The sequence below is a fragment of the Schistocerca nitens genome, chromosome 2 (genome assembly GCF_023898315.1).
Source record: "Schistocerca nitens isolate TAMUIC-IGC-003100 chromosome 2, iqSchNite1.1, whole genome shotgun sequence".
NCBI lineage: Eukaryota > Metazoa > Arthropoda > Insecta > Orthoptera > Acrididae > Schistocerca > Schistocerca nitens.
This window is the reverse complement of record NC_064615.1, coordinates 650631777-650658517: the sequence shown is the minus strand read 5'-3', so window position 1 is coordinate 650658517 and position 26741 is coordinate 650631777. Positions and strand designations below refer to the sequence as shown.

The window sequence follows — 26741 nt, the reverse complement described above, 5'->3', positions numbered from 1 at the left end:
AGCAGGAATGTACAGGACTCTATTTTAATTGGTGTGTTATTCCTTATGAATGCTTCCACATATTTATGGAAGGAATTGTGTATTAATACATTTGAGTGTTGTAATGTGTATTTAAAATACTACATGTTTTTTGTATTGCTGTTGTTGAGGTTTTTCGTGATGTGCATGTTAACAATATACCACAAATTCTCCAATTTCTTTTTTTGTTTTTAGGTGTTTAGGTTGCTTCACATTCCAGAAGAATTCAGACACATCCCACCTCAAGCTGTTGATGTATTTTTGTGTCATTTAGTTCCTTGTGATCTTGACTGGAACTGGAGCCATGCAGCTAGCACGAAGGTGTATGAATGGTTAAACAGTGTAGATGACAATGAAGAACAAGGAAAGTTCATGATAGGGAAGGTCAGTACAAGAAAATACAATATACAGTATATACAAAATATGTGAATGGTATGTTTCATTTCTGTAGCTGATACATTTCACCTACTCTTCTTCAGTAATGTTGTTCATGTGGTCATCACACTGAAGACTTGTTTGATGCACCTCTTCATGCTAGTCTAGTCTGTACAAGCCTGTACATCTCAAAATAACTACTACAATCCATAACCATCTGAATCTGCTTATAGTATTCATACCTAGGTCTCCTCCTAACCCCCCCCCCCCCCCACACTCACACACACACATACACACTTTCCTCCAGTACAAAATTTACTGTTCCTTAATACCTAATGATGTGTCATATTAGTCAGTCCTTTCTTTTAATCAAGTTGTGTCATAAATTTATTTTCCCCCAATTTATTTTGTACCTCCTTAGTAGTTATTTGATCTACCCATCTAATCTTCAGCATTCTTTTGTAGAACTGCATTTCAAAAGGTTCTACTGTCTTCTTGTGTCAACTACATACCGCCCACATTTCACTTCCGTATGTCTGTACTCCAGCCAAATATCTTCAGAAAATACTTAATTTTATTTCAGTGCTAACAAATTTCTCTTCTACAGAAGCACTTTTCTTAACATTGCTAGTCTACAATACCAGAGAAGGAAAGTTGCTACTCACCATATAGCGGAGATGCTGAGTCGCGATAGGCACAACAAAAAGATTCACACAATTAAAGCTTTCGGCCATTAAGGCAATTGTCAGCAGTACACACACACACACACACACACACACACACACACACACAAACGCAATTTGCACACACGTCTGCAGTCTCAGAGAGCTGAGACCACACTGCGAACAGCAGCACCAGTGCATGATGAGAGTGGCGACTGGGTGGAGGTAAGGCAGAGGCTGGGGCAGGAAAGGGGAGGGATAGTATGGTGGGAGTGGCGGACAGTCATGTGTTTCAGTTTAGACGGAGGGTAGGAGAGGAGGTGTGGAGGGGGGAGGGAGGGGGTAAGTAGCAGAAAGGAGAGAAATAAAAGAAATTAAGACTGGGTGTGGCAGTGAAAGGACGGCTGTGTAGTGCTGGAATGGGAACAGGGAGGGGGCTGGATGGATGAGGACAGTGACTAATGGAGGTTGATGCCAGGAGGGTTATGGGAATGTAGGATGTATTGCAGGGAAAGTTCCCACTTGCACAATTCAGAAAAGCTGGTGTTGGTGGGAAGGATCCATATGGCACAGGCTGTGGAGCAGTCATTAAGATGGGGGATATCATGTTTGGCAGCGTGTTCAGCAACAGGGTGGTCCACTTGTTTCTTGGCCACAGCTTGTTGGTTGTCATGCCTACATAGAATGCAGCACAGTGGTTGCAGCTGAGCTTGTAAATTGTTTGATCATTGCTAGTCTACATTTTATATCCTCTCTATTTTGTCTTCCATTAGTTATTTTATTGCCCTAATAGCAAAACTCAGCTACTACAGTTAGTGTTTCATTTTTTAACCTAATTCCTTCAGCATTCCCTGATTTAATTTGACTTCGTTCTATAACATTTGTCTTACTTTTGTTAATATTCAGCTTATAATCTCTTTTCAAAACTCCATCCACTCTATTCAGCTGTTTTTCTAAGTCCTTACCTTTCCAAATTTCTCCTTGGATTCTTTTAATGCATACTGGGTGTACAGATTGACTAATATTGGGGATAGGTTACAACCTTGTCTATCTCTCTTCTCAACCACTGTTTACCTTATATGTCCTTCAACTCTCTTAACTGCTGTCTTCTCTTTGTACAAGTTCTAAATAACCTTTTGCTCCCAGTATTTTGTCCCTGCCACCTTCAAAATTTCGAAGAATGTAGTCCACAGAACAATGTCAAAAGTAACTTGTCTGTCACATCAGCATACTGCATACTAAAGACACAGACCACCTGTTTTGTGTGTAAATAAATTTGTCATTAAAAAGTCAAATAATAAATTGGAACATGGATTCAAATTTTCTTCATTTATTATTGGAGATCTTTGTAAGAGATTGTCTTTTATTTTCTATATGCAGTTGTTGCTGATACAGCATCATTTTCTCATGAAAATGTATTTTGTTTACAATTATTATGTATTCTTGCATAACTCTCGTCATTCCAAATGTGACCATCACTTTATTTTTATTTAATTGTGAGGATCATACAGGCACACAGAAAAGTCAGGAAATAGCTGCCTTTCAAAGCCCTCCTCCCCAGGATCAGAAAACACCCTCCCTCCACCCCTCCGAAAGCTTGCGGGCTTTAATACCTTTTATATGTGTGTTCTCCTGCTGTGAGTATATTTTTTATCTATATAATTACATTATATTTAAAAAAAACGATTATTTTTGTTGATTTATTGTTGGAAGTGTTGGAGTGAGGAAGGGGTTTGTCAGGGAGATCCAACTAAAATCCTGGGTTAAATCTGCAAAAGGACATTACTATGGTCAAATCAATTCTGAAAACTTTCTACAGTGCCAGTCATTGTGGTCGACAGTGATGCATACCATAACCGACAGATGGGAAAAACACCCCACAAGGTATGATAACACAGGAAGGATGTTTGAATGATTGCAAAAGAGGTGTGTTGCCTGTAATGAGAGCATGAGGAAGCAGGCTCTGTTTCCTTTAATTCAAGAACATAGACCTGCTAAAAAACATATATGATCGACAAAACGGCAAAAGAGAAAGGCCACATAGTTATCTGCTTGACACTCTCTAATTGTGATTTGAGTGCTGAAAAACTGGCATGGACAAAAGTAAAACGGCTGTTTAGGGATCACAACATTTCAGGCAACATGTCCAAAGACAATCTATTTAAGATTGCAAGGAATTACTTCTATCAGTTACTGCTGATGACTAGGAACGGTACGTAAGGAAGGTCCAACAACTGGAAGAAGATTATGGGAGGCGCGATGGTATCATTGAACTCTGAATAGACAAAATCAGTATTAATACTGCTACTGCTGAATCAGACAGTAGCAACAATAACACCATATGCAAAGATGAGAAATGTAATGAGACTTATTCTGAGTGATTTATGTGTGCATACAGTTCAGCGTTACATATGTGGATAAATGTTTCAGATCTCACTCATTCTTTCTTTATTGTCCAGAGTGCAAATTTTACTACTGGTTCTTTTTAATTTCAAGTTGTCTATGAGAATTGAACAGGAATTAGTAGCAACAGGACCATCATTGAAAATGAAACTGTCAATTCTGCTTTCCTGAATCTTGCAAAATGATTTTACACCCATGTCTCAGTTTGTAGACATGCAATACCTAGCAGTTGATAGCTGTTACAGTGGGTGGCTAATAGAGGGCACTTACAGTGCCACTTGGGAACAAATTATGTGTGAACACAACTGTGTTGCCAGCACTGCATGACATTAGCTCAGCCCCCCCCCCTCCTCCCTCCCCCTCTCCCTGTGCTGTTCCAATCCCCTCCACAGCCTGTGTGCTGGGATTCAGTGATCAGAGCTTGCTTCTTTCACTCTCTGCACCCCTGTCAGAATTTGCTATAGCAGACTGTATGCTACTCACTGCATCCTTTATTTAGCTAGGAGATAACTGTCCTCTCATACAGTTAGTTTTCTATTCTATAAACAACTCTGTGTGTGATGAAGTTAATTCCAAGCCATGTGTTGTAACTTAATTTTGGTGTACCTAAAGAGTATAAATAAGCAAGATCGTGTATGTACCGTATTTACTCGAATCTAAGCCGCACTCGAATCTAAGCTGCACCTGAAAAATGAGACTCGAAATAAAGGAAAAAAAAATTCCCGAATCTAAGCCGCACCTGAAATTTGAGACTCGAAATTCAAGGGGGGAGAGAGAAGTTTTAGGCCCCACCTCCAAATTGAAACAAAGTTGGTCCATTGTCATATGAGACACAATTTACGTCGAATGAATGACGATACAGCTACAGTAGTTTGGTTCGAGTCGTAAGCTTAGCAGTTAAGCTTTATCAGGTAGCCATTGCTATGCATCACGCGCTCTGTCCGTATTTATACGGGTACCCTTCCTTTTTCACGTGCTTCGTCTGGTTTGAATCGATTGCTTATTTTGCTTCGATCTGATAAGTGCCGTTTTCTTTGTTATAGGTGTATACGTCACTCTAAGCTGAAAATGCATTACTGTACTGTGTCATGCATTGTTCGTCCCATTCTGATAGTGCGTATTTACGGCCTGTCGCCGCTAGCGGCATGGCTTGCTTTTGTACGCGCTACCACCGCTTACAATAAAAAGAAAGAGAGGAATTGTCTCATTAGCGAAACAATGGCAAAAGACTGCTATTTGTTGTTACTTACACTGCTGCTTTCTTTGATAATGATCAACAAGAACCAAATAATGGACTGCGTATGATAGAACATGTTCTGAACGAGAGTTAGGCGAAAATTTTTCCCCATTTGAAAATCTTTGCGGCCGCTTCTTTAGTACATCAAATTCTGCACAGAAATTAGTCATCTTAGATTTATAAATCTAGTCAGTTGCCGTGCTTCATTTCTGACTGTATCACTACTAGGCATAAGAATAATACGAATATAAACATGACACGATACGTATATTCTTCCGCGTTTGCTGTTGTCTCACTCTAGTTTCGTAGTTTATTGGGCAGACAGGATTTAAATGAGATAGCAGCAAACACGAAAGAATACATGGAAAAATGTTTATATTCATATTATTCTTATGGTGAAGAGAATACTGCATGTGATTCACATTTCATCAGGTTCCTACTAGGAACCATCTCTTCTCACAGGTAGGAAAAAATTCAGAACGTGGAGTTGGCCATATTGACAAACATCCCAAACAGTCTTGCCAGTCGGATTTTCTCAGTACATTGAAATTCTGCTACATTCAAAGATGAACAATACGGAATTTGTATTTACTTCGTTGGATAATGTATGAAAATGCAGTGGTCGAAACTCGGGGCAGAGAAAAAAAAGCTCGTCTTCCACTTTTTTTTAATGACGCAGAGGTTTTGGCGCCAGTATTTATCTTTGTGGCTACAAAGCATGCCTCTGTCACGCTACATATATTCGACGGCAGAAGTTAGTTGTGGCGGCACCTACCAACATTTTTCAGAACTTCCACTTGCTTTGGAAAAAAAGTGTGGCTTGGATTCGAGTAAATACGGTGTATACACAACGGCTGTGTTGACTGCCTGTACAGAAGCACATGTGAAAAAACTCACACTTTTGTCTCCCTCCACTGTATTTATGATAAAATGTGAATTGCAGATACTATTGAGCCTTTCTGCTACCTTATGGCTTGATCCTATTGAATGCCATCAACTACTTCCTGCTTTGAAGACAACTGCTGTAGTTCTTTCATTGAGGCAAAAGATATTAGAAAATGACCTTGGTGTAGAAAATCCACATCATATGTCAAGGTTGTATACATTATGTGAAGAAGCTGGGTTGGTTTTGCCGGAATACTGTTCAGGTAAGCATTTTTTATTCAAATTTCATTTATGCAAGTACAACATATTTAAAGCAGTAAAATGCACATGTATTTTTCTTTAATTGTTAGCTTACCTCCCTGTGTTGTAACGGTAATTGCCTTGATTGTCATTTCCATTTCTTATCTATTAGGTGAACCAATAGATGCTTAAATAAATTTAAATAATCAGCTTGATACTGTCAAAGTTAATGTTTAATCAGATCACATTGATTGTCTCGGCATATTTTCCTGATGATCAGCTTGCAGATGACAAGTTCCATTATATCACAGAACCAGTGAATAATGTACAAAGACTGAGAAAAGTATTTTGCCCTAGGGTTTGGAGGGGGAGGGGAGGAAATCTTTCTGAATATTGGCTGCTAATATTATGTAACTTTGCTCTTGTATTACTCAAAGTTAACTGACCAGATGGACATTATGCAAGACTTCATCCATTTAACTGTACTCTACTGTAGCTCAGCAGTGGCTGATTGTGCTGTTGTCCACAGCATCTGTTTAAAAGAGTCCTGTAGGAAGGGTTCTATAAAATCATAAAATACGAAGATATTACATACTCAGTCAAGACATAAAAAATGTGAGTAATGTATACACTTGGCAGTGAAGTTATTTCATTTAACTCAAAATCATATTACACTTCAATTAAAACAGCTTTGTGATAGAAATTTGAGTGAGTCAATTTGTAGAGGCCCGCCACCAGCCAATCTTACTTCTCTCTCAAGCATCACATGCTACCTGTGTTGCCTGTTTTGTAGGTATGTGCAGAGCTTGCCTAACATGGCTGTCTGCATGCCAGCAACATTGTCCTCTGTCTCTGCAGTCTGTCAGCCACAAAGTTATTTTATTGAAGCTATAATACCAAGTTCTGTTTCCTGGAGCAGATTTTTAGAATCACTGTTTTCTTCCTGTTTTCTAGCAAAGCTTGTCAAGCTTTTTATAGAAACTCAGATTTTATGTTTTGTTTACAAAGTTTAGGTGTACTCCAGAATGAAATTTTCTCTCTGCAGCAAAGTGTGCACTGATATGAAATTTCCAGGCAAATTAAAACTGTATGCTGGACTGAGATTCGGAACTCGGGACCTTTGCCTTTCGCTGGCAAGTGCTCTACCATCTTAGCTTCCCAAGCATGACTTATGACCCATCCCCACAGCTTAAATTCCACCAGTACCTTGTCTTCTATCTTCCAAACTTCACAGAAGCTCTCCTGCAGACCTTGCAGAACTAGCACTCTTGGAAGAAATACTATTGCAGAGACATGGCTTAGCCATAGCCTGTGGGATGTTTCCAGAATGAAATTTTCACTCTACTGTGGAGTGTGTGCTAATATGAAACTTCCTGGCAGATTAAAACTTTGTGACGGACCGAGATTCGAACTTGGGACTTTTGCCTTTTGCAGACAAGTGCTCTACCATCTGAGCTACCCAAGCATGATTCACGATCCGTCTCCATAGTTTTAATTCCGTCAGTACCTCGTCCTTTTCATTCTGCAAACAGTCCCCAGGCTGTGGCTAAGCCATGTCTCCACAATGTCTTTTTTTCCAGGAGTGCTAGTTCTGCAAGGTCTGCAGGAGAGCTTCTGTGAAGTTTGGATGTTATAAGATGAGGTGCTGGTGAGCTGTGGGACGGGTTGTGAGTCATGCTTGGATAGCTCAGATGGTAGATCACTTACCCGTGAAAGGCAAAGGACCCGAGTTCGATTCTCGGTCCAGCACGCAGTTTTAATCTGCCAGGAAGTTTAGGTACACTACTTCTTTTCACTATGTCTTTTAGAAGGGACAATCAAATGAAAACAAGACAGATGTAAAAATAAGGGATCTGTTTACAATTTCAAACGTAATCCCATAACTGTTCATACATTTATCCCACTGTGAGACAAAACTGTGAGTGCGTTTATGGAAAAATGTTTGCAGTTGATTGTGGAACCGTGGTTGTGATGAGGCGTGCACCTCTTCATGTGAAGCAAATCGTCTGTCTTCAAGGCTCAAAAAGGAAATGGCATGTGGAGAGATTGGGATTCTATAGAGGATGTGTTAGGACTTCCTAGCGAAACATCTATAATGTACTTGAAACAACTTTGGCAGCATGTGAGCGGGCACTATTCTGCAGCAGAACGATGCTGTCTGTCAACATTCTTGGGTGTTTCGACTAAATGGCATGCTTCTGTTTTTGCAAAGAGTTCACATACTGCAGTGTGTTAATTGTCGTGCTGGGTTCCAGAAAGTCAATGATCAGCGGGCCCTTGAAATCAAAGGAAAAGGTCATCATGACTTTCCTGGAACCTGCATGCTTGTTGTTTTGACTACGCTGCAGAAGTTTCCCTGGGAAAACCTGAAAACCTTACACGTCTTTCATACAGTCCCGATATCTCCCTATGCAATTTCCATATTTTTGGAGCCCTTAAGAGCAATATTGTGGCTGTTGGTTGGCTTCAGACAAAGAGGTGTATGCGTGGGTACAAACATAGACCTGTAGACAACCACAAACATGTCTCCATGAGGGAACTGACTGTCTTTTCTCTCTGTGGGATTAATGTGTTAATGTTATGGTGATTACTTTTTAAAAAATAAGCGGTTTACTTTTTTTCCACCTGTTTCATTTTCATTTGGCTGCCACTTATATCCCATCTAGTATGGGATCTGCTTGTTTGGGATTTGGTAAATCTTATTTTATTATTTAACCTTGCAGCTGGATGTCTTTCCTGACACCTCAGTCATCAAAATACCTAAAGGGAGGGCAGTCATGTACACTATCTGTCTGTGAATCGTCTAAACTTTGTGCCACGTGTCTTCGTATTTTATCCGTTAATTGGTATCATACATCTGTGAGATGGCTGTCAAGCTTTCTGGTGGACATCCCTGCCCTTTCCGGGGTCGTTGTGCGTTTCCCCTCCATGTCCCTTTAAGCTGTGGTGCTGGCTACTTGCTGTGAAGATGGGGTGCCAGTAGCACTTCTGACCTTCAGTAAATGCACAAATTCACAGTAAAGTCGCTGTGACGGCTCTCAGAGTATGATACCAGTTGCAGGATTCTTATTTATCAGATGTGTTTACTAACATTTCATGTCTATTGTGATAATTATTGTGCAATATATTATGGTTGTTAATGACAGTGCCTCATAATTAATACATACAATATGGAACCTCCGTCAGGTCTATCTCATAATTCAAAACAGCCTGAACAGACTGATTATTCCCAATGAGTTCTGAGAGTAAATAAACCAAACTTCAAAATGCCTTTGGAAGAAATTATTTGGTTGGAATCAGATGTGAAAACAGTATGGGGTCTCCTTTTTAATCATGATGTTTTGGATGAGATTCTACAGTGGTCAAAAGATAAAATTTGTAAAACAAAAGTTATCTAAAAAAAAAAAACATATCTTTTGACATGATATTGATGTTCTTGAACTGAATGCTTTTATAGGCTTCCTTGTGTTCACAGCAACCTCCAAATATTGCGATCAATCCACAGATCATCTCTTCTCACAGGGTGGAACCAGACATATTATTTTTCACGGCATTATATGAAAACATTTTTGTTTGTATCAACAGCTCTTCTATTTGAGAGTCCAGTTGACAGAGCACAAAGGAAAAAAGGGGTAACTGCTGCAATGTCAAACTTTTTTAAAATATTGATTGTGAACTGTCAACAGTATTACTCTCCAGGCAGTGCTATGCGTATTGATAAAATCCTTGTGCCTTTCCATGGTCAGAATAGATTTCATATGCACCTGTCAAGAAAATCAGCAAAATATGGATTAAATATGGTGTATATGCCTGTACTGTGATCTCCAAAAATTGTGGAAGTTAACATAAAAATGTAAATTCATCCTTAGAAATTTTCCAGCAATTTTGTTTCTATTTCTGATTCTTGGTCTTTTAATAAACAGTGGCGTAGTGTAGGATTAATAACAAGAGGTTTTATTTGTCGATTTTGAGAAAAGTAGGAAAGTCCACTTTTTCAGAACATAACTTGCATATCTTCAGTATTTTCCTATTAATAATTATTTTGCTTTCATATGTTTGAAAATACAAGTTGTAACTAGTTGCTGTTAATAAAAAATTAATAAGTAAAGACAGTATTGTATAAATCAACAGCTAACTTCTAAAGTCTGACAGACTCCACAATACCAATTACGTTACAAAGTTATACAATACTAGTTAAGCATTAACTTTTTTTATCATATTCTCTGATGTGGAATTTGGGGACCAGCCCAGCATTTGAATTCCTTAAACAAACCATTATTAGGGGCATCAGATCTCTTTGCCTTTACAAATGTCTGCTTGTGTCTGTGTATGTGCGGATGGATATGTGTGTGTGTGTGCGAGTGTATACCTGTCCTTTTTTCCCCCTAAGGTAAGTCTTTCCGCTCCTGGGATTGGAATGACTACTTACCCTCTCCCTTAAAACCCACATCCTTTCGTCTTTCCCTCTCCTTCCCTCTTCCTGATGAGGCAACAGTTTGTTGCGAAAGCTTGAATTTTGTGTGTATGTTTGTGTTTGTTTGTGTGTCCATCGACCTGCCAACACTTTCGTTCGGTAAGTCACATCATCTGTGTTTTTAGATATATAAAAATAATTATTTATACAACTTTGCTCAGTAACGATTATAGATCAAAGTCCTTGAATGCTGAAAATTCAAAAACATCATTGTTCCTAGAATGCACCACAGCAGAGGTTGTGTTTTCCAAATGTATATTTACATTATCAGTGTCCTCATCAGTTTCTAGTAATTTGTTGAGGATCTCCACCTGTGCCATGTTTTTCAGTTGTTTAGGTGGCTGACTCATTAGTTTATGTATTATTAAGTTTCCAAAGTAAGAAGTTTTGTCCACAGTTATCACATGCAGTTTTTGTAAATATGTAGCCTACTTCCTTCTCTGTTTTCCTACTTCAAGACTTATCACATTCTGTACAGTAATATGACCATAGGCTTTGTACCATATTTTTATTTCTATCAAGTCAAGCCCATGCTTAGTACTGAGGGCATAACATCTGAAATATTTATTCAAATAAATTTTAGAAGAGGAGTTCCACATGACTTCTCTTTGTGTGCAATCATCTGTAAATTTCAGCATGCTTTCTTTAAAGTTTAGAGACATCATTGCACATAAGTCACCTCGAAGCACAAGCACAACACAGTACACAATAGAACACACAGGTGTACCAGTTGACAAACTGTATGGGAGATTCCCACCCAACCTAGGAAGCAGTGTGCTATGACACATGCTCATCATTTGCAGAAAATGGATGCATGGAGTTGAAGAGGAAAAGAACGATGTGCAGATGCACTTATATGGAGATTCAATGAGTAACATTGCATTTTCTCTTGCAAGTTGCTACTTCATTCTTCATCTACATCCACATCCATACTCTACAAATCACTGTGAAGCCTACAGCCATTATTAGGGCTTTTACCCATTTCATTCATTTATGGGGAACGGGAAGTAGGAATACTTTTAAGCACCTGTGTGATTTCTATAATTAATTTGATCTTGTCTTTGTAATTAATTTGATCTTGTCTTTGTGGTTATTGTGAGAGCAATACATAAGAGGTTGTAATATATTCCTGGATTCATCACTTAAAATTGTTTCCCTTTCGCAGGATAGTTTGTATCTATCTTCAAATGTTTGCCACTTCATTTTCTCCAGAATCTCTGTGATGTGTTCCCATGTGTCACACAGACTTGTGACCACCCATGTCGCTCTTCTCTGTATATATTCAATATTCCCTGTTAGTCCTATTTGGTACAATTCCCTCACACTGTAACAATATTCTAGGACGGGTCACAGGAGTGTTTTGTAAGCACTCTCCTCTGTAGACTGATTGCATTTACCCGGTGTTTATCAATGAAATGAAGTCTGTTACCTGCTTTACCTGTGGCTGAATCTATGTGATCATGCCATTTCATATCACTACAAAGTTGTTCACCTGAGTGTTTGTATTAGTTGACCTCTTCCACCCGTGACTCACTGATTTTGTAGTCTTTGGATACTACATTTTTGTGAAGTGTAAAGTTTGACTGTCTGGATATTTAAAGCAAGTTGCCAAACTGTGCACCACTTTGAATCTTCTCAAGATTTGACAGTATTCGTTCAACTTTTCTGTGACAGTGCTTTATTTTAGATAACTGATGATCTGTGAAAACTCCGAGGTTAGTATAAATATTGTCTGCAAGGTCATTAATGTACAACATGAACAGCAAGAGTCCCAGCACATTTCTCCAGGGCATACCTGAAGTTACTTCTACATCTGTCAACGATTCTCCATCCAAGAAACCTATTGTGTCCCACCAATGAAACCTCAACCTAGTCATACATGTCACTTGATACACCATACTATCGTAATTTTGATAGTAAGTTTAGGTGTATTACTGAGTAGAATACTTGCTAGAAGTCAAGAGATACTGCACCTTCCTGACTGCCTTGGTCCATGGCTTTCTGGATGTCATGTGACAAAAGTGAAAGTAGGGTTTCACGTGGTAGATGTTTTCAGAATCCATGATGGTTGGCATGAGAGAGGTCATTCTGTTTGAGATACCTCTTTATATTTGAACTCATAAAATGTTCTGAGATTCCACAGCTGTCATGGATACTGGATATAGACTAAATTTAGTGTGACCTAAATCGTACACATGGTGTACTTTTTATCCCTCATTTAAAGATTTCAACTTTAGAACTACTTTACTTATTGTCCCATTCTGGTTTCAAACAGTGGATTTTTACCAACAGAATCAAGAAATTTACAAGGCATGTTTCAACCTTGTAAACAGCATACCTAACCAAAGATTGGGTCAATATAGCTTGAAATTTGCAATGCAACATTAAATATGGAAGTTATAAGATGAAAGCTCACTGTTTGTCTTTCAGTTTACATTGCTTTAAACTAAAATAGATTAAGTTTCAACATTGGAAGGATTAATCCTACTGATGCTTCTGATTGTTGCAAGTGTAGGTCATACCACCTATGTGGTTTGATGATCTACGTGGAATGTTTCCCTCTATTATAATCACAACACCTATGTGGTTTTATACACAGTGAAGAGTGCCAATTACTGCACTGTAATTATGGTGTACAGTTGGATTTATGACTTTTTATTTAATTGTATTTTCTTTTTACCCTAAAATATTTGAAATATATGGTGATGTAAATCTGAACTAAGAATCATAACAAGATGTTAGATAGCGAAGTCTAATGGATCATAGAAAATAATAATAAAAACAAGTTTAATGAACATAATGTAATTCCAGCAGACTTGTGCAAAGTCACTGGAAAAATGTGCTGAAAGTGTTGCATTCAGTATGTCAAATTAAGTGGGTCAAGATTGGGGAATGAGTATTAAAGGCTGTATATTTCACCTTATTTATGCAGTCTATATGCAGAGTACATTAAGAGAACTGATGGGTATAAAATAGCTGAGATAATATAAATAACCTTAGATATCCAGATGATACCATATTGATGGTAGAAAGTGAAGAATAGTTAAAAATTCTCATACCGAAAGTTAAAGAAGAAAGTGCAGTGGTTGGGCTTGTACTGAATGTCAAAGGGAATAAGAAAACGAGTATTACAGTAACTAAAACCAGTTTGCTCCAGGTTACGCATAATACTGGAACAAAAACTGATCTACTTCAGGTGTATCATAAGGAGATACGATTCTCTGGCATGCTTTTCCAGGCAGCAGTACACACACACACACACACACACACACACACACACACTTCAGACATAGTAGGACAGGAAGGAAATACAATCAAGTAAAAAGTTATAAATACCGCAGTAGACCAGTACACATTGCCAGACCAAGACTGCAATTCTGTAATCAAGCTGTAGAACTACAGTCCCAGCATTGTGTAGTCGGTTGGCACAGTGTACTCGACAGATGTGTGTGTGCTGTAACTCAAAAAAGAATTTGTCCAAAAGATAGCAAATTGTCAGAGATATTTTAACAAGCCTTATTAGTTAAGAATAGAGATAAATTTTATGATTTTTGCCTGCTATTGGCTTGATTGTTTTTAGAAGCTCAGCAGTGCCAAAATGAAAAGGAGGGTAGTCTGGAACCCCAATGGGCATTTCTTTCAGAGCAAGACAACACTGAAATTGCGTTCTTTACTGCTGATAGCCCTAGTCAGTTCTTCATAAGAAATGCCAAATGGGAAGAAAGGTGAGTAAATGTAGTTCCAAATTACAAAGTGTGTGTGTGTGTGTGTGTGTGTGTGTGTGTTTTGCATCAGACAGAAGTAATTTTGTTCTTCTTAACCAAAATTTTCATGTGCTAAAAATTGTTTCTGATGTAACATAAAAGGCACTTTTGGCTAAAACATAAAATTGCTTGAAACTATGTTTGCCTCTCTGCACCACATTTTACTTGTACAAGGGCTGTCCAGAAAGTATCAAGAGTTTTATTTATAAAATCAGTGTTTATTTAGATACAGCTGTTTGACACTAGTCACCCTGAAATAGTCCCCTTCAGCTTCTACACGTCACTCCCAGCGCTGCTGCCCAGGGGTGCCGACTTACAAAAAATATTGGGGGGGGGGGGGGGGGGCATACTGGGTTCTTGCGCCAGGAAATTTTTTAACTTTTAGATGAAAAATAGTGAGTTAAAGTTTTTTTAAGCATTTTAGCGTCATATGATCAACATTAGAATCCCAGAAACTGGACTCTCGGTAACTCGACACTCTGGGAAACTCGACAAGCCTGACACATTTTTTGACTTTCAAAAAAGAAACAAAACATAAATACACACGGTATTTTCATAAAAAGATAATTTAATTTACAGTAATAATCATGCTTATAGACTACTATAGAGCAATGAATATATAGCTCTGAAAAGACTGAAATTATATTTAAATAAATCCTAAACTATCATTAAAAGAACAAAACATAAAATATTGCTGTCGCAACAGTAATAGCACTTTGAGTAAGGCTCAAGGTTCATTAAATAAGAACAGTATCTCAAAGTTAATGCTTTAATAAAGTTAATACAGTATGCCAAATACTTTCAGTCAAAAAGTATGTAAATAGAGGGTTTTAATTGGGTCTTACACCTTAAAAATATTTAAGTATTTGAAAATAGCTAATACAGTAGTATAGTAATACAGTACTAAACTAGTACTAATATTTTCAAACTGAAAATTTAACATTGTGTATGTATTTAATTCTCTATTTTATAAAGATTTTTAATATTGCTCTAAATGCCATTATTAGGGCTAGAGTGTCTTTAGAAAGGTGCAAATGCTGACCGTCTGACTGGATTACTGAATATGAAGTCATTGATGACTGGTTGGATATCCGATTCATCCAAAACATGTCGGTGGGCATGAAGAACAGCCAAGTTGTTCAATCGCTTCTGTCCTATTGTTGATCGGAGATATGACTTCAGGCATCTAAGGGCGCTAAATGACCATTCTGCTGTTTTTGTCGTTATTGGAGCTACTTGGAGAAGCTTGATGCACTTCACTAGTTCACATAACATTTATCCAACTGCAGGCTCTTGTGTAATGTACTTTCTTACATCACACGTGTTTCTTAAGACCAGATTTTTTTATTAGCAATATCGGCTAACATATTCAAGTGTAAGCGCAGTCTCTGAATGTCTAGGTCATTTATGAAAAACTCAGTTGATTTTTTCCAAATTTGTTTCACCTCTGTTTACTAAAAGCAAACACTCTTGTTCAACTGTATTGACCTGTGTGTGTCCAGTTGAAGCAAACCACTCAGTAATGCAAATTGCACAGTTTCACAAACTTCAATGTAAATAGCTTTGTAGTATTCCTTTGGGGTTTTGAAAGTGTGCTGTGAGCTGGCTTTGTTGTTTTCATATTTCTTTGGTATACTTCAATTCCAAGGAAGCAAAGGATCATCAACTTGTGATGGTTTTTCTTTTAAACACAATTCCCAAAAGTGTTCAAAACTATCATGCCTTCCATTCAATATGCAAATCAAGCCCTCATATATTTTTTCCAGGTCAGCAATACTTAGATGAGGGTATTGAATTTTTTCATTAACATCCCCTACTGGGATCCATTGCATGGCAATAAAGACGTATAAAGAAATAAGTCTTGAATTGTACCGTTGACTCAAGGTAGCCTGCACATTTGTAACCTGCCTCTGTTTTGTCCTCTGCAAAAAATGTTTCAAATAACTGTAGAAGGTCTTCAATGTTCTTCAATATTCTCAAGATACTAGAAGCTTACATAGTCCATCGAGTCAGGCACAGGGGTGGTAGACCAGCGTGGTCGTATGCTTCTGTAAAGTCCCATCCTTTTGTTGGATTTCCTTACGGTGTTTATTAAGTCCTTGGTTAAAGCCATGTTACCCCTCATAGATGTAAGATGGTGGAGACTGTCTACAACTGCCAAGTCTAAACTGTGAGCGGTGCAATGAACAAATGTGCTTTTCGTTGTATATCCAAAACTAACTTTTTTAGCCCTTTGAACTTACCTCTCATATTCGAGGCAAAGTCGCAGCACTGTCCTCTTAACTTATCCATTGACAAATCAAGACGAGCAAAAACTTTTAAAATACTAAACAGAGTTTGTGATTCAGTGTTGGGGGTCTCATATAAGCCAATACAGTCTTCATTGATGATTAAGGAATCATCAACAGTTCGAGTACAAAATGACACTTGTTTGTGAATCGAAGAATCACTTGTTTCATCAACCGTAATAGAAAAATGTTCAGTCTTTTTGATTGGCGCCAATACCTTTCTCAACACAGACTTTCCTAGTAGATCAATGATCTTGTTTTGAATATCATGGGAACTGTTCATAGTTTCAGAACACCTTTATGCGTAAACATGTTTTCATGAAGACGGAATTTTTCCAAAACCTTTTTCCTGCTACTAGGAAACCGTACAGAAGTGAATGCATCTCCTTTTTTTTTTTATAAGAAAATTGTAATAGATATTTGGCATCTGCTTCTTTGCAGGTTTTGCAAAAAACTTTTTCAGTAGATGCTTCATATTCTAGCCATGTATATTTGATCAACCAAGACTTCTGAAATGATCTTCCCTTACCGTATTGTCCAGGTTTTGGCTGGGAACGGTTCTCGCCTGGAGATGACGAAGCAATTGACAACACAATAATTGTTGGAGGTTGACTTGCAGTATCATCAACTTCCAATCGCGCCTTTTTGGTAACAATTTTATCCATTGCAAACTTAATTCACAATACACTAAGAGACTAAAGTAAACAAATAAAATTTAGTCATATAAAATAGTCCACTGGACACTAAAGTTGGAACACTAAACACGTCTTACAGCATGCACTGAACAAAGCTATCCACACTGAATGACTGCGACAGCAGGTTGGGCTTTATATAACCGCAGCACCGCAATGTCTTGAAGCGTCTAGGTGACACGAGGCGGAGGTTTCCAGGTGCTTGTGCTCCAGTTCTTTTGATGTCACCATGGCCGCAGTGCTGGCCAGCCAGCGCCAGACTTTACCTGAAGGATCACGCACTGGGAAAAATTCTAAGTGTGCCCGCAGCACCGTAACACTATCGTGATTCACACCACTTGTTTTCAGTTAACCTGCTTACTGCCATAATAATTATTTGTTTTAACTCATTACTGAATGTATTTTAAAAGGCAGCTATCGTCAAACACGGATAATTCCATCATAATTTTGTGATTTTACAAGGGGGCTCGGGCCCCCTCAAGCCCCATGGAGTTGGTGCCTGTGCTGCTGCCACTGCTGGAAGCATCACTGGAAAGCCTCTTTTGCCATTGTGTGCTGCTGCTCTGTTGAATTCTGCATAATGTCTCCCTATTCTGAAATATGGTCCCTTTCAGAGCCTTTTAAGTTTAGGAAAAAGCCAGAAGTCACTTGGTGCCAAGTCAGGGAAACAGGGAGGCTGACAAACCTCAGCCATGTTGTGTTTGATCGAAAAGCTATGAACTGAGAACAATGAGCAGATGCATTATCGTGGTGAAGGTGCCCACTGCCTGCTGACCACAAGTCCAGCCATTTGCACCTTACTGCTTCACAAAGATGAGGCAGAACCTCTTGGTAGTACTCTGTATTGACATTAATGCCTTCTGAGCCGTACTTCTGATGGACCACACCATTGGAGTCAAAAAAGATGGTCAGCACATCACAACTTTCGCATTTCTGCAGATTTGCTTTGCTTTTTTAACTCTTGGAAATGATGGATGCTTTCATTTTGATAAATGGAATCCTGTTTCTGATCAATAACAACCTCATTCACAGATGCTTGAGAGCCTGCTTTCTTCGTTGATGCTCAGCCATCTTTGAAGTGGCTGTACCACTCCTTTATTTGTATGGTACCCATTGCTTCATCCCCAAATACTTGTCGAATCATGTGAATTGTTTAAATGTGAGAATTGCCAATTCTAAAACAAAATTTGATCCAATAACATTGTTCCAATTTTTCAGTCATTTTGCCCACAACACAAAATCTGACAACTATCACTTACAAATGTTCTCTAGTCAGTGAGTAGCCAGCAACCACATGTTTCCATAGTCATGAAAAAAATCATGCATCTGCGCTACGTATCCCTACAAACACAGAGCGCCCTGATACCATTGTTAGTTTCAACAATAAAAAATAAGGTCAGAACAGCCCACGTATTTACTCTGTAAGCTCCCATTGTGTGACTGAAGTTCTTGTTTTTTGAAATTATTACCAGTATCTGTTGGAAGTCAGAAGCACCTCCTTTTCACAGTGGCAAGTTATGTACAGATAGTTTTCATAAATAATCCCAAAAAGTCTGATGCCAGATCACTGTTCAGCTTACTTCTTGACACTTTCTTTAAAAATAGTTGGAAAACAATCAACATAAAGCAGGCAAAGTATGATGTCAAAATGTCTTGATTGAGATAACTAGTTTCATCTAAATGATAACACTATATTAGCAATTATTAATTAAACATTCTTAAAACATTTTAATAACCTTCATTTTATAAGATTTGGTTTCAGGTTTATTCTGCTCTGATCAAACAAAATCATTTTATATGCATACAAGAATGTCCTGTTAAATTTTTACTGTAGCCCTTTATAGTGATTTTGTTTTGCATGTTTTTAGCATTCCCCACTCCTGTTTTCTATGTTGTCCTGGTTAAATCACCATATTACAAACATGATTTTCATGCGAACAGAACTAGCACTGCACTGGGGCACCACAATTTTTATTTTGCTGCAGTGAATCTTTCATAAAGTTGGTCTTGAACACAATTCAAAATTATTAAATACATTACTTGATTAAAAAGATATTTCATCATTAGGACATCAGAGGCTGCCATTACTAAAGAAACTGCCTCAGCTGAAGATAAGGCACTTACTGGCAAAGTAGCAGCAGAGTGAGGGAGGTTCTCAGTTTGATAGTTACAAATGTGTAACACTTCCGATGGTATTTTCAACCATTTTGGAGTGTATCGGTACACATTTTTGTTGTATTTTGCTGTTAATAATAAACACACGTCCTGTAAAGTTTTGTTTCATTATTCATATCTCGCTCTCACCTCAGAAAGCAAATGAAACCATATAATTGCAGCCATAATCGAAATGACGACTACTATAGTAGTGTGCAAATAAGGTGGGTCGCGGGGCAAAATGCAGTGACAGAAAGTGTAATAAGTTATGCTCCAAGCAGTAACATCACTTTTCCAGGTCCCTCTATAACATGTGTTTCAATATGTGCACAGAACATTTATCATTGATTTTCATGTTAGTTTATTATGAAAGTCTTATCAGTGTACTGTCCATTAAGAAAGGCAAATGCAAACATAAGTATTACTTTAAGAAGTGATGGTGATGGTTATCAAAGGAAATAAATAGGGAGATTCAGAAATACAGTGGCCAAATGTTCTGCTTACCCCACTGTTACTTTACTAGGTTTGGCAACACAAAGACAGGAGCACACTGATGACACCACAAAGTCTGCCTCTATCCATAATGCATCTTGCACCCATCTTTTTTCTTGTGCAACAGAAGTTATAACCATGAGTATCTGCTAATGGGGGCTTGATTAACTGCCAGAAAATAAACATAGATAGATCTCAGCATCTCTTTGGTAGACGATTCATTTTGTACATATTTTATCTTATGTCTTACAGTTATCAAAAACTGGAGAAGGAACTGCAGAATGCCGCTGAAATCAAAGCAGGAACACCTAATCTTAGCATAGGAGATTACTGCATTGGGCGATATCCACCAGAAGACATGTGAGTTTCTCCTTAACAATGTGTACCATAACAGCAGAAATATAAATATTTCATTGATTCTTGTGCTGTCTGTCTCTCTCTCTCTCTCTCTCTCTCTCTCTCTCTCTCTCTCCTGGCATTTATCTCACCATATGGGGTGTGCTGTCTTCATGATTTGACAAATTTATTTTGTTTTAACTTTGTGGCCAAATGCTCTTCCTGTCACCAATTTTTTACTGTTTGTGCAACAAGTAAATATTTTCTTGTCACCACACAAGTTTTCTTTTACTTGTATAAAACATTGATAGTAGTCTGACATGAGACACAATAATGTGATTTCATAGTTATCATAATGATGGTATTTTTTATTGAATGTACACATTTAGAGGTGTGTGTGAAATATTTGATGTCTTAGTCATTTATTTTATGGAATTTTGTTTGAGTTCAGTGACAGTTGCCCAAAGCAATTTAAGAAAAATATGGAACAGTTAAATCTAGGTAGCAACATGTGGATTTAATTTGCAATTCTCATGATTATGAGTCAATGGATTAATTAATCACTCACCATGGTTGAGACAATCAATGATGTACTGGTATTTCAGTGCAGAAGGACCTTGACCAGCCTGACTGTCAGGACCGGCATGCTCAGGACTATGTCAGTGCTGTATTATCAGATATGCCAGATTGTCAACGTCATTGTTTAAAAATGGATATAAGCGAAATTTTACTTTATCCACTTCAATTGTACTAATTATTTATTCAGACCCTTCCTTCCTTCCTTCCTTCCTTCCTTCCTTCCGTCCCCCCCCCCCCTCCCCGTCTCCTCCCCTCACATGCCTGTGACTCAACATCTCCTCTATATATGGTGAGTAGCAGTCTGTCCTTTCATAATATTGTCATTATTCTATCCTGAATTTTGCATTGTTTCATTTTGTACAGAAATTTTTACAAAGGAGAGGAGAGAAGAAATATAATGCAACGTATCTGTAAAAACCAGAAGACCAGACTACTGAAACAAGCCAACGCCTGTATTGTATTTGGTAACACACAACATGAGGTTGGCCCAGTCAGTGCAAGGGCTCCAGATCACTACATATTGGTGAAACTAGAAAAAAGAAAGGAGAGGGCCACATGATCAAACATACTTAAATTTTTAACATCCGGATGGGTAGGACGAAGAAAAAGAAACCGAAAATGAACATAGTGCTCACACTGCCTGACATCTGGCAGCCACACAGTATGAATGCCAACCATGACTGAGTACATGAAGGATGAGAAATGCACAAAAAAGTATCCTCAGGCTCTCTTAAGAGACCCAAATGAACAAGAATGGATATCTGTCGTACAGATGCAGAGCACCTGAGGAGGAGGGACATACGATTACAATTAAACTGAGAGGTACCGCGCAAGAGATAGTGGACAAACAGCTGATTGGTTCCTTACTTACTGCTCCTTTTTAAAAGTTTTAAATCACACATTAATATGGAGATTTGTAACTTGCTTCAGGCAATGGAATACATTTGCAAGTACATAGAAAAGGTAATTATGAGGTGATATGTATTATGCAGCAGTGAGCTACACTAATACTGAAACGAGAGATGAAGTGTAGTTGTCTATTGTGGTCAATATGTGAGCAGAAACGAAGTGGCATGGATGATATTGGGTTTACCATTTCATGAGAAGCACCTGATAGTGACTCATGTTAAGGTGCACCTTCCCTATGGTGTGCGTGTGTCCTTCACAGAGTCCAATTTACGCGATCGGGTAGCTACACCACCCATTACCATCGTGACTGCATTTTTCCATCTGTGTCAGTTGGATGACTTTGCCCAAATTTTGCTGTACTTGGAAGTACCAAAATATAACATACGGAATGCATCATGGAAAGAATGAAAGCATCATGTGCAAAATGCCCCTTTCAAAGGCATTAGATGTATTGGGCAGAATTACACAGTGCAATATTGACCCATGTATGGGACCCCATCAGTTTTCAGGTCCTCAAATAGATGACGGACAGAAAAAAGCCACATACCAGCAAGCATGTGGGACATTGGGACTTTTGGAAGATGATGGCCATTGGGACACTTATGATGGAGGACACTGATTGAGCCAATCATCAGCCATGTTGAGAGAGCTCTTCACTATCATTTTGAGCATGTGGACTTTCGAACCCTATGACACTTTGGAACAAATAAAAAACCACATTACTCGAAGAGATTACATACTGGTATCAAGGGGCAGCACGTGCCAGCAGTGACATGTATCTCAACAAAGGACTCAAACTTATTGAGACGAAGTTTTCTCAATGATGGCAAAAAGGGCTATCTGGTTTCGGCATGCCCGCCCCACAACAAGTGGGTGAGTTGACCACTGATTTGCTCAGGGAGCTCACTTATTACACTGCAACTTTGGGGGCTCAAGTTACCCAAACTTGGCCCCAGCTGTCACCAAAGCAAAGTCACATTTTTAATACAATTTTGATTCACATGGTGAATGGAGAAGCGGGTTTTTGTTTAAGTGTTCAAACCATTAGAGAGTGGAATGGTAGAGAAATAGTCTGAAGGTGGTTCAATAAACCCTCTGCCAGGCACTTAAGTGTGAACTGCTGAGTGGTGATGTAGATGCAGATGCCAAAAATATTTTCTGAATTTCAAACAATGGAAAGTTTAGGTTGGAATTTGAACAATTATGGGAAGGCTAGAAATCGACAGGAAGTGCAAAATGGCTAAGCAGGGATGGCTAGAGGACAAATGTAAGGAAGTAGAGTCTTATCTCACTAGGGGTTAGATAGATATTGCCTACAGGAAAATTAAACGAGACCTTTGGAGAAAAGAGATCCACTTGTATGAATATCAAGAGCTCAGATGGAAACCCAGTTCTAAGCAAAGAAGGGAAAGCAGAAAGGTGGAAGGAGTATATGTTGTTGTTGTTGTGGTCCTCAGTCCCGAGACTGGTTTGATGCAGCTCTCCATGCTACTCTATCCTGTGCAAGCTTCTTCATCTCCCAGTACCTACTGCAACCTACATCCTTCTGAATCTGCTTAGTGTATTCATCTCTTGGTCTCCCTCTACGATTTTTACCCTCCACGCTGCCCTCCAATGCTAAATTTGTGATCCCTTGATGCCTCAAAACATGTCCTACCAACCGATCCCTTCTGCTAGTCAAGTTGTGCCACAAACTTCTCTTCTCCCCAATCCTATTCAATACCTCCTCATTAGTTACGTGATCTACCCACCTTATCTTCAGCATTCTTCTGTAGCACCACATTTCGAAAGCTTCGATTCTCTTCTTGTCCAAACTATTTATCGTCCATGTTTCACTTCCATACATGGCTACACTCCATACAAATACTTTCAGAAACGACTTCCTGACACTTAAATCAATACTCGATGTTAACAAATTTCTCTTCTTCGGAAATGCTTTCCTTGCCATTGCCAGTCTACATTTTATATCCTCTCTACTTCGACCATCATCAGTTATTTTACTCCCTAAATAGCAAAACTCCTTTACTACTTTAAGTGTCTCATTTCCTAATCTCATTCCCTCAGCATCACCCGGGTTAACTCGACTACATTCCATTATCCTCATTTTGCTTTTATTGATGTTCATCTTATATCCTCCTTTCAAGACACTGTCCATTCCGTTCAACTGCTCTTCCAAGTCCTTTGCTGTCTCTGACAGAATTACGATGTCATCGGCAAACCTCAAAGTTTTTACTTCTTCTCCATGAATTTTAATACCTGCACCAAATTTTTCTTTTGTTTCCTTTACTGCTTGCTCAATATACAGATTGAATAACATCGGGCAGAGGCTACAACCCTGTCTCACTCCTTTCCCAACCACTGCTTCCCTTTCATGCCCCTCGACTCTTATAACTGCCATCTGGTTTCTGTACAAATTGTAAATAGCCTTTCGCTCCCTGTATTTTACCCCTGCCACCTTCAGAATTTGAAAGAGAGTATTCCAGTTAACGTTGTCAAAAGCTTTCTCTAAGTCTAGAAATGCTAGAAACGTAGGTTTGCCTTTTCTTAATCTTTCTTCTAAGATAAGTCGTGAGGTTAGTATTGCCTCATGTGTTCCAACATTTCTACGGAATCCAAACTGATCTTCCCCGAGGTCCGCTTCTACCAGTTTTTCCATTCGTCTGTAAAGAATTCGCGTTAGTATTTTGCAGCTGTGACTTATTAAACTGATAGTTCGGTAATTTTCACATCTGTCAGCACCTGCTTTCTTTGGGATTGGAATTATTATATTCTTCTTGAAGTCTAAGGGTATTTCGCCTGTCTCATACATCTTGCTCACCAGATGGTAGAGTTTTGTCATGACTGGTTCTCCCAAGGCCATCAGTAGTTCTAATGGAATGTTGTCTACTCCTGGGGCCTTGTTTCGACTCAGGTCTTTCAGTGCTCTGTCAAACTCTTCACGCAGTATCTTATCTCCCATTTCATCTTCATCTACATCCTCTTCCATTTCCATAATATTGTCCTCAAGTACATCGCCCTTGTATAAACCCTCTATATACTCCTTCCACTCTTCTGCCTTCCCTTCTTAGCTTAGAACTGGGTTGCCATCTGAGATCTTGATATTCATACAAGTGGTTCTCTTATCTCCAAAGGTCTCTTTAATTTTCCTCTAGGCAGTATCTATCTTACCCCTAGTGAGACAAGCCTCTACATCCTTACATTTGTCCTCTAGCCATCCCTGCTTAGCCATTTTGCACTTCCTGTCGATCTCATTTTTGAGACGTTTGTATTCCTTTTTGCCTGCTTCATTTACTGCATTTTTATATTTTCTCCTTTCATCAATTAAATTCAATATTTCTTCCGTTACCCAAGGATTTCTATTAGCCCTCGTATTTTTGCCTACTTGATCCTCTGCTGCCTTCACTACTTCATCCCTCAGAGCTACCCATTCTTCTTCTACTGTATTTCTTTCCCCCATTCCTGTCAATTGTTCCCTTATGCTCTCCCTGAAACTCTCTACAACCTCTGGTTCTTTCAGTTTATCCAGGTCCCATCTCCTTAAATTCCCACCTTTTTGCCGTTTCTTCAGTTTCAATCTGCTGTTCATAACCAATAGATTGTGGTCAGAATCCACATCTGCCCCTGGAAATGTCTTACAATTTAAAACCTGGTTCCTAAATCTCTGTCTTACCATTATATAATCTATCTGATACCTTTTAGTATCTCCAGGGTTCTTCCAGGTATACAACCTTCTTTTATGATTCTTGAACCAAGTGTTAGCTATGATTAAGTTATGCTCTGTGAGAAATTCTACAAGGCGGCTTCCTTTTCATTTCTTCCCCCCAATCCATATTCACCTACTGTGTTTCCTTCTCTCCCTTGTCCTACTGATGAATTCCAGTCACCCACTACTATTAAATTTTCGTCTCCCTTCACTACCTGAATAATTTCTTTTATCTCGTCATACATTTCATCAATTTTTTCATCATCTGCAGAGCTAGTTGGCATATAAACTTGTACTACTGTAGTAGGCATGGGCTTTGTGTCTATCTTGGCCACAATAATGCGTTCACTATGCTGTTTGTAGTAGCTAACCCGCACTCCTATTTTTTTATTCATTATTAAACCTACTCCTGCATTACCCCTATTTAATTTTGTATTTATAACCCTGTATTCACCTGACCAAAAGTCTTGTTCCTCCTGCCACCGAACTTCACTAATTCCCACTATATCTAACTTTAACCTATCCATTTCCCTTTTTAAATTTTCTAAGCTACCTGCCCGATTAAGGGATCTGACATTCCACGCTCCGATCCGTAGAACGCCAGTTTTCTTTTTCCTGATAACGACGTCCTCTTGAGTAGTCCCCGCCCGGAGATCCGAATGGGGGACTATTTTACCTCCGGAATATTTTACATAAGGGAATGCCATCATCATTTAATCATACAGTAAAGCTGCATGTCCTCGGGAAAATTTACGGCTGTAGTTTCCCCTTGCTTTCAGCCGTTCGCAGTACCAGCACAGCAAGGCCGTTTTGGTTAGTGTTGCAAGGCCAGATCAGTCAATCATCCAGACTGTTGCCCCTGCAACTACTGAAAAGGCTGCTGCCCCTCTTCAGGAACCACATGTTTGTCTGGCCTCTCAACAGATACCCCTCCGTTGTGGTTGCACCTACGGTACGGCCATCTGTATCGCTGAGGTACGCAAGCCTCCCCACCAACGCCAAGGTCCATGGTTCATGGGGGGAAGGAGTATATAGAGGGTCTATACAAGGGCGATGTACTTGAGGACAATATTATGGAAATGGAAGAATATGTAGATGAAGATGAAATGGGAGATACGATATTGCGTGAAGAGTTTGATACAGCACTGAAAGACCTGAGTCGAAACAAGGCCCGGGAGTAGACAACATTCCATGAGAACTACTGACGGCTTTGGGAGAGCCAGTCCTGACAAAACTCTACCATCTGGTGAGTAAGATGTGTGAGACAGGCGAAATACCCTTAGACTTCAAGAAGAATATAATAATTCCAATCCCAAAGAAAACAAGTGATGACAGATGTGAAACTTACCAAACAATCAGTTTAATAAGTCACTGATGCAAAATACTAACGCGAATTCTTTACCAACGAATGGAAAAAACTGGTGGAAGCCGACCTCGGGGAAGATCAGTTTGGTTCCATAGAAATATTGGAACACGTGAGGCAATACTGACCCTACTACTTCTCTTAGAAGAAAGATTAAGGGAAGGCAA

At 38.8% G+C, this 26741-nt stretch overlaps 1 protein-coding gene across 1 annotated transcript in view; it reads left to right on the top strand.

Moving 5' to 3' along the window:
• LOC126236768 (putative ATP-dependent RNA helicase TDRD12) overlaps positions 1–26741 on the top strand; it is a 487486-nt gene that overhangs the window by 360357 nt on the left and 100388 nt on the right. Inside the window, exons 18-21 of the mRNA XM_049946337.1 lie at positions 214–402; positions 5639–5843; positions 13875–14019; positions 19937–20044. Of these exons, the coding sequence (XP_049802294.1) occupies positions 214–402; positions 5639–5843; positions 13875–14019; positions 19937–20044 (647 nt within the window). The remainder of the gene's footprint in view (positions 1–213; positions 403–5638; positions 5844–13874; positions 14020–19936; positions 20045–26741) is intronic.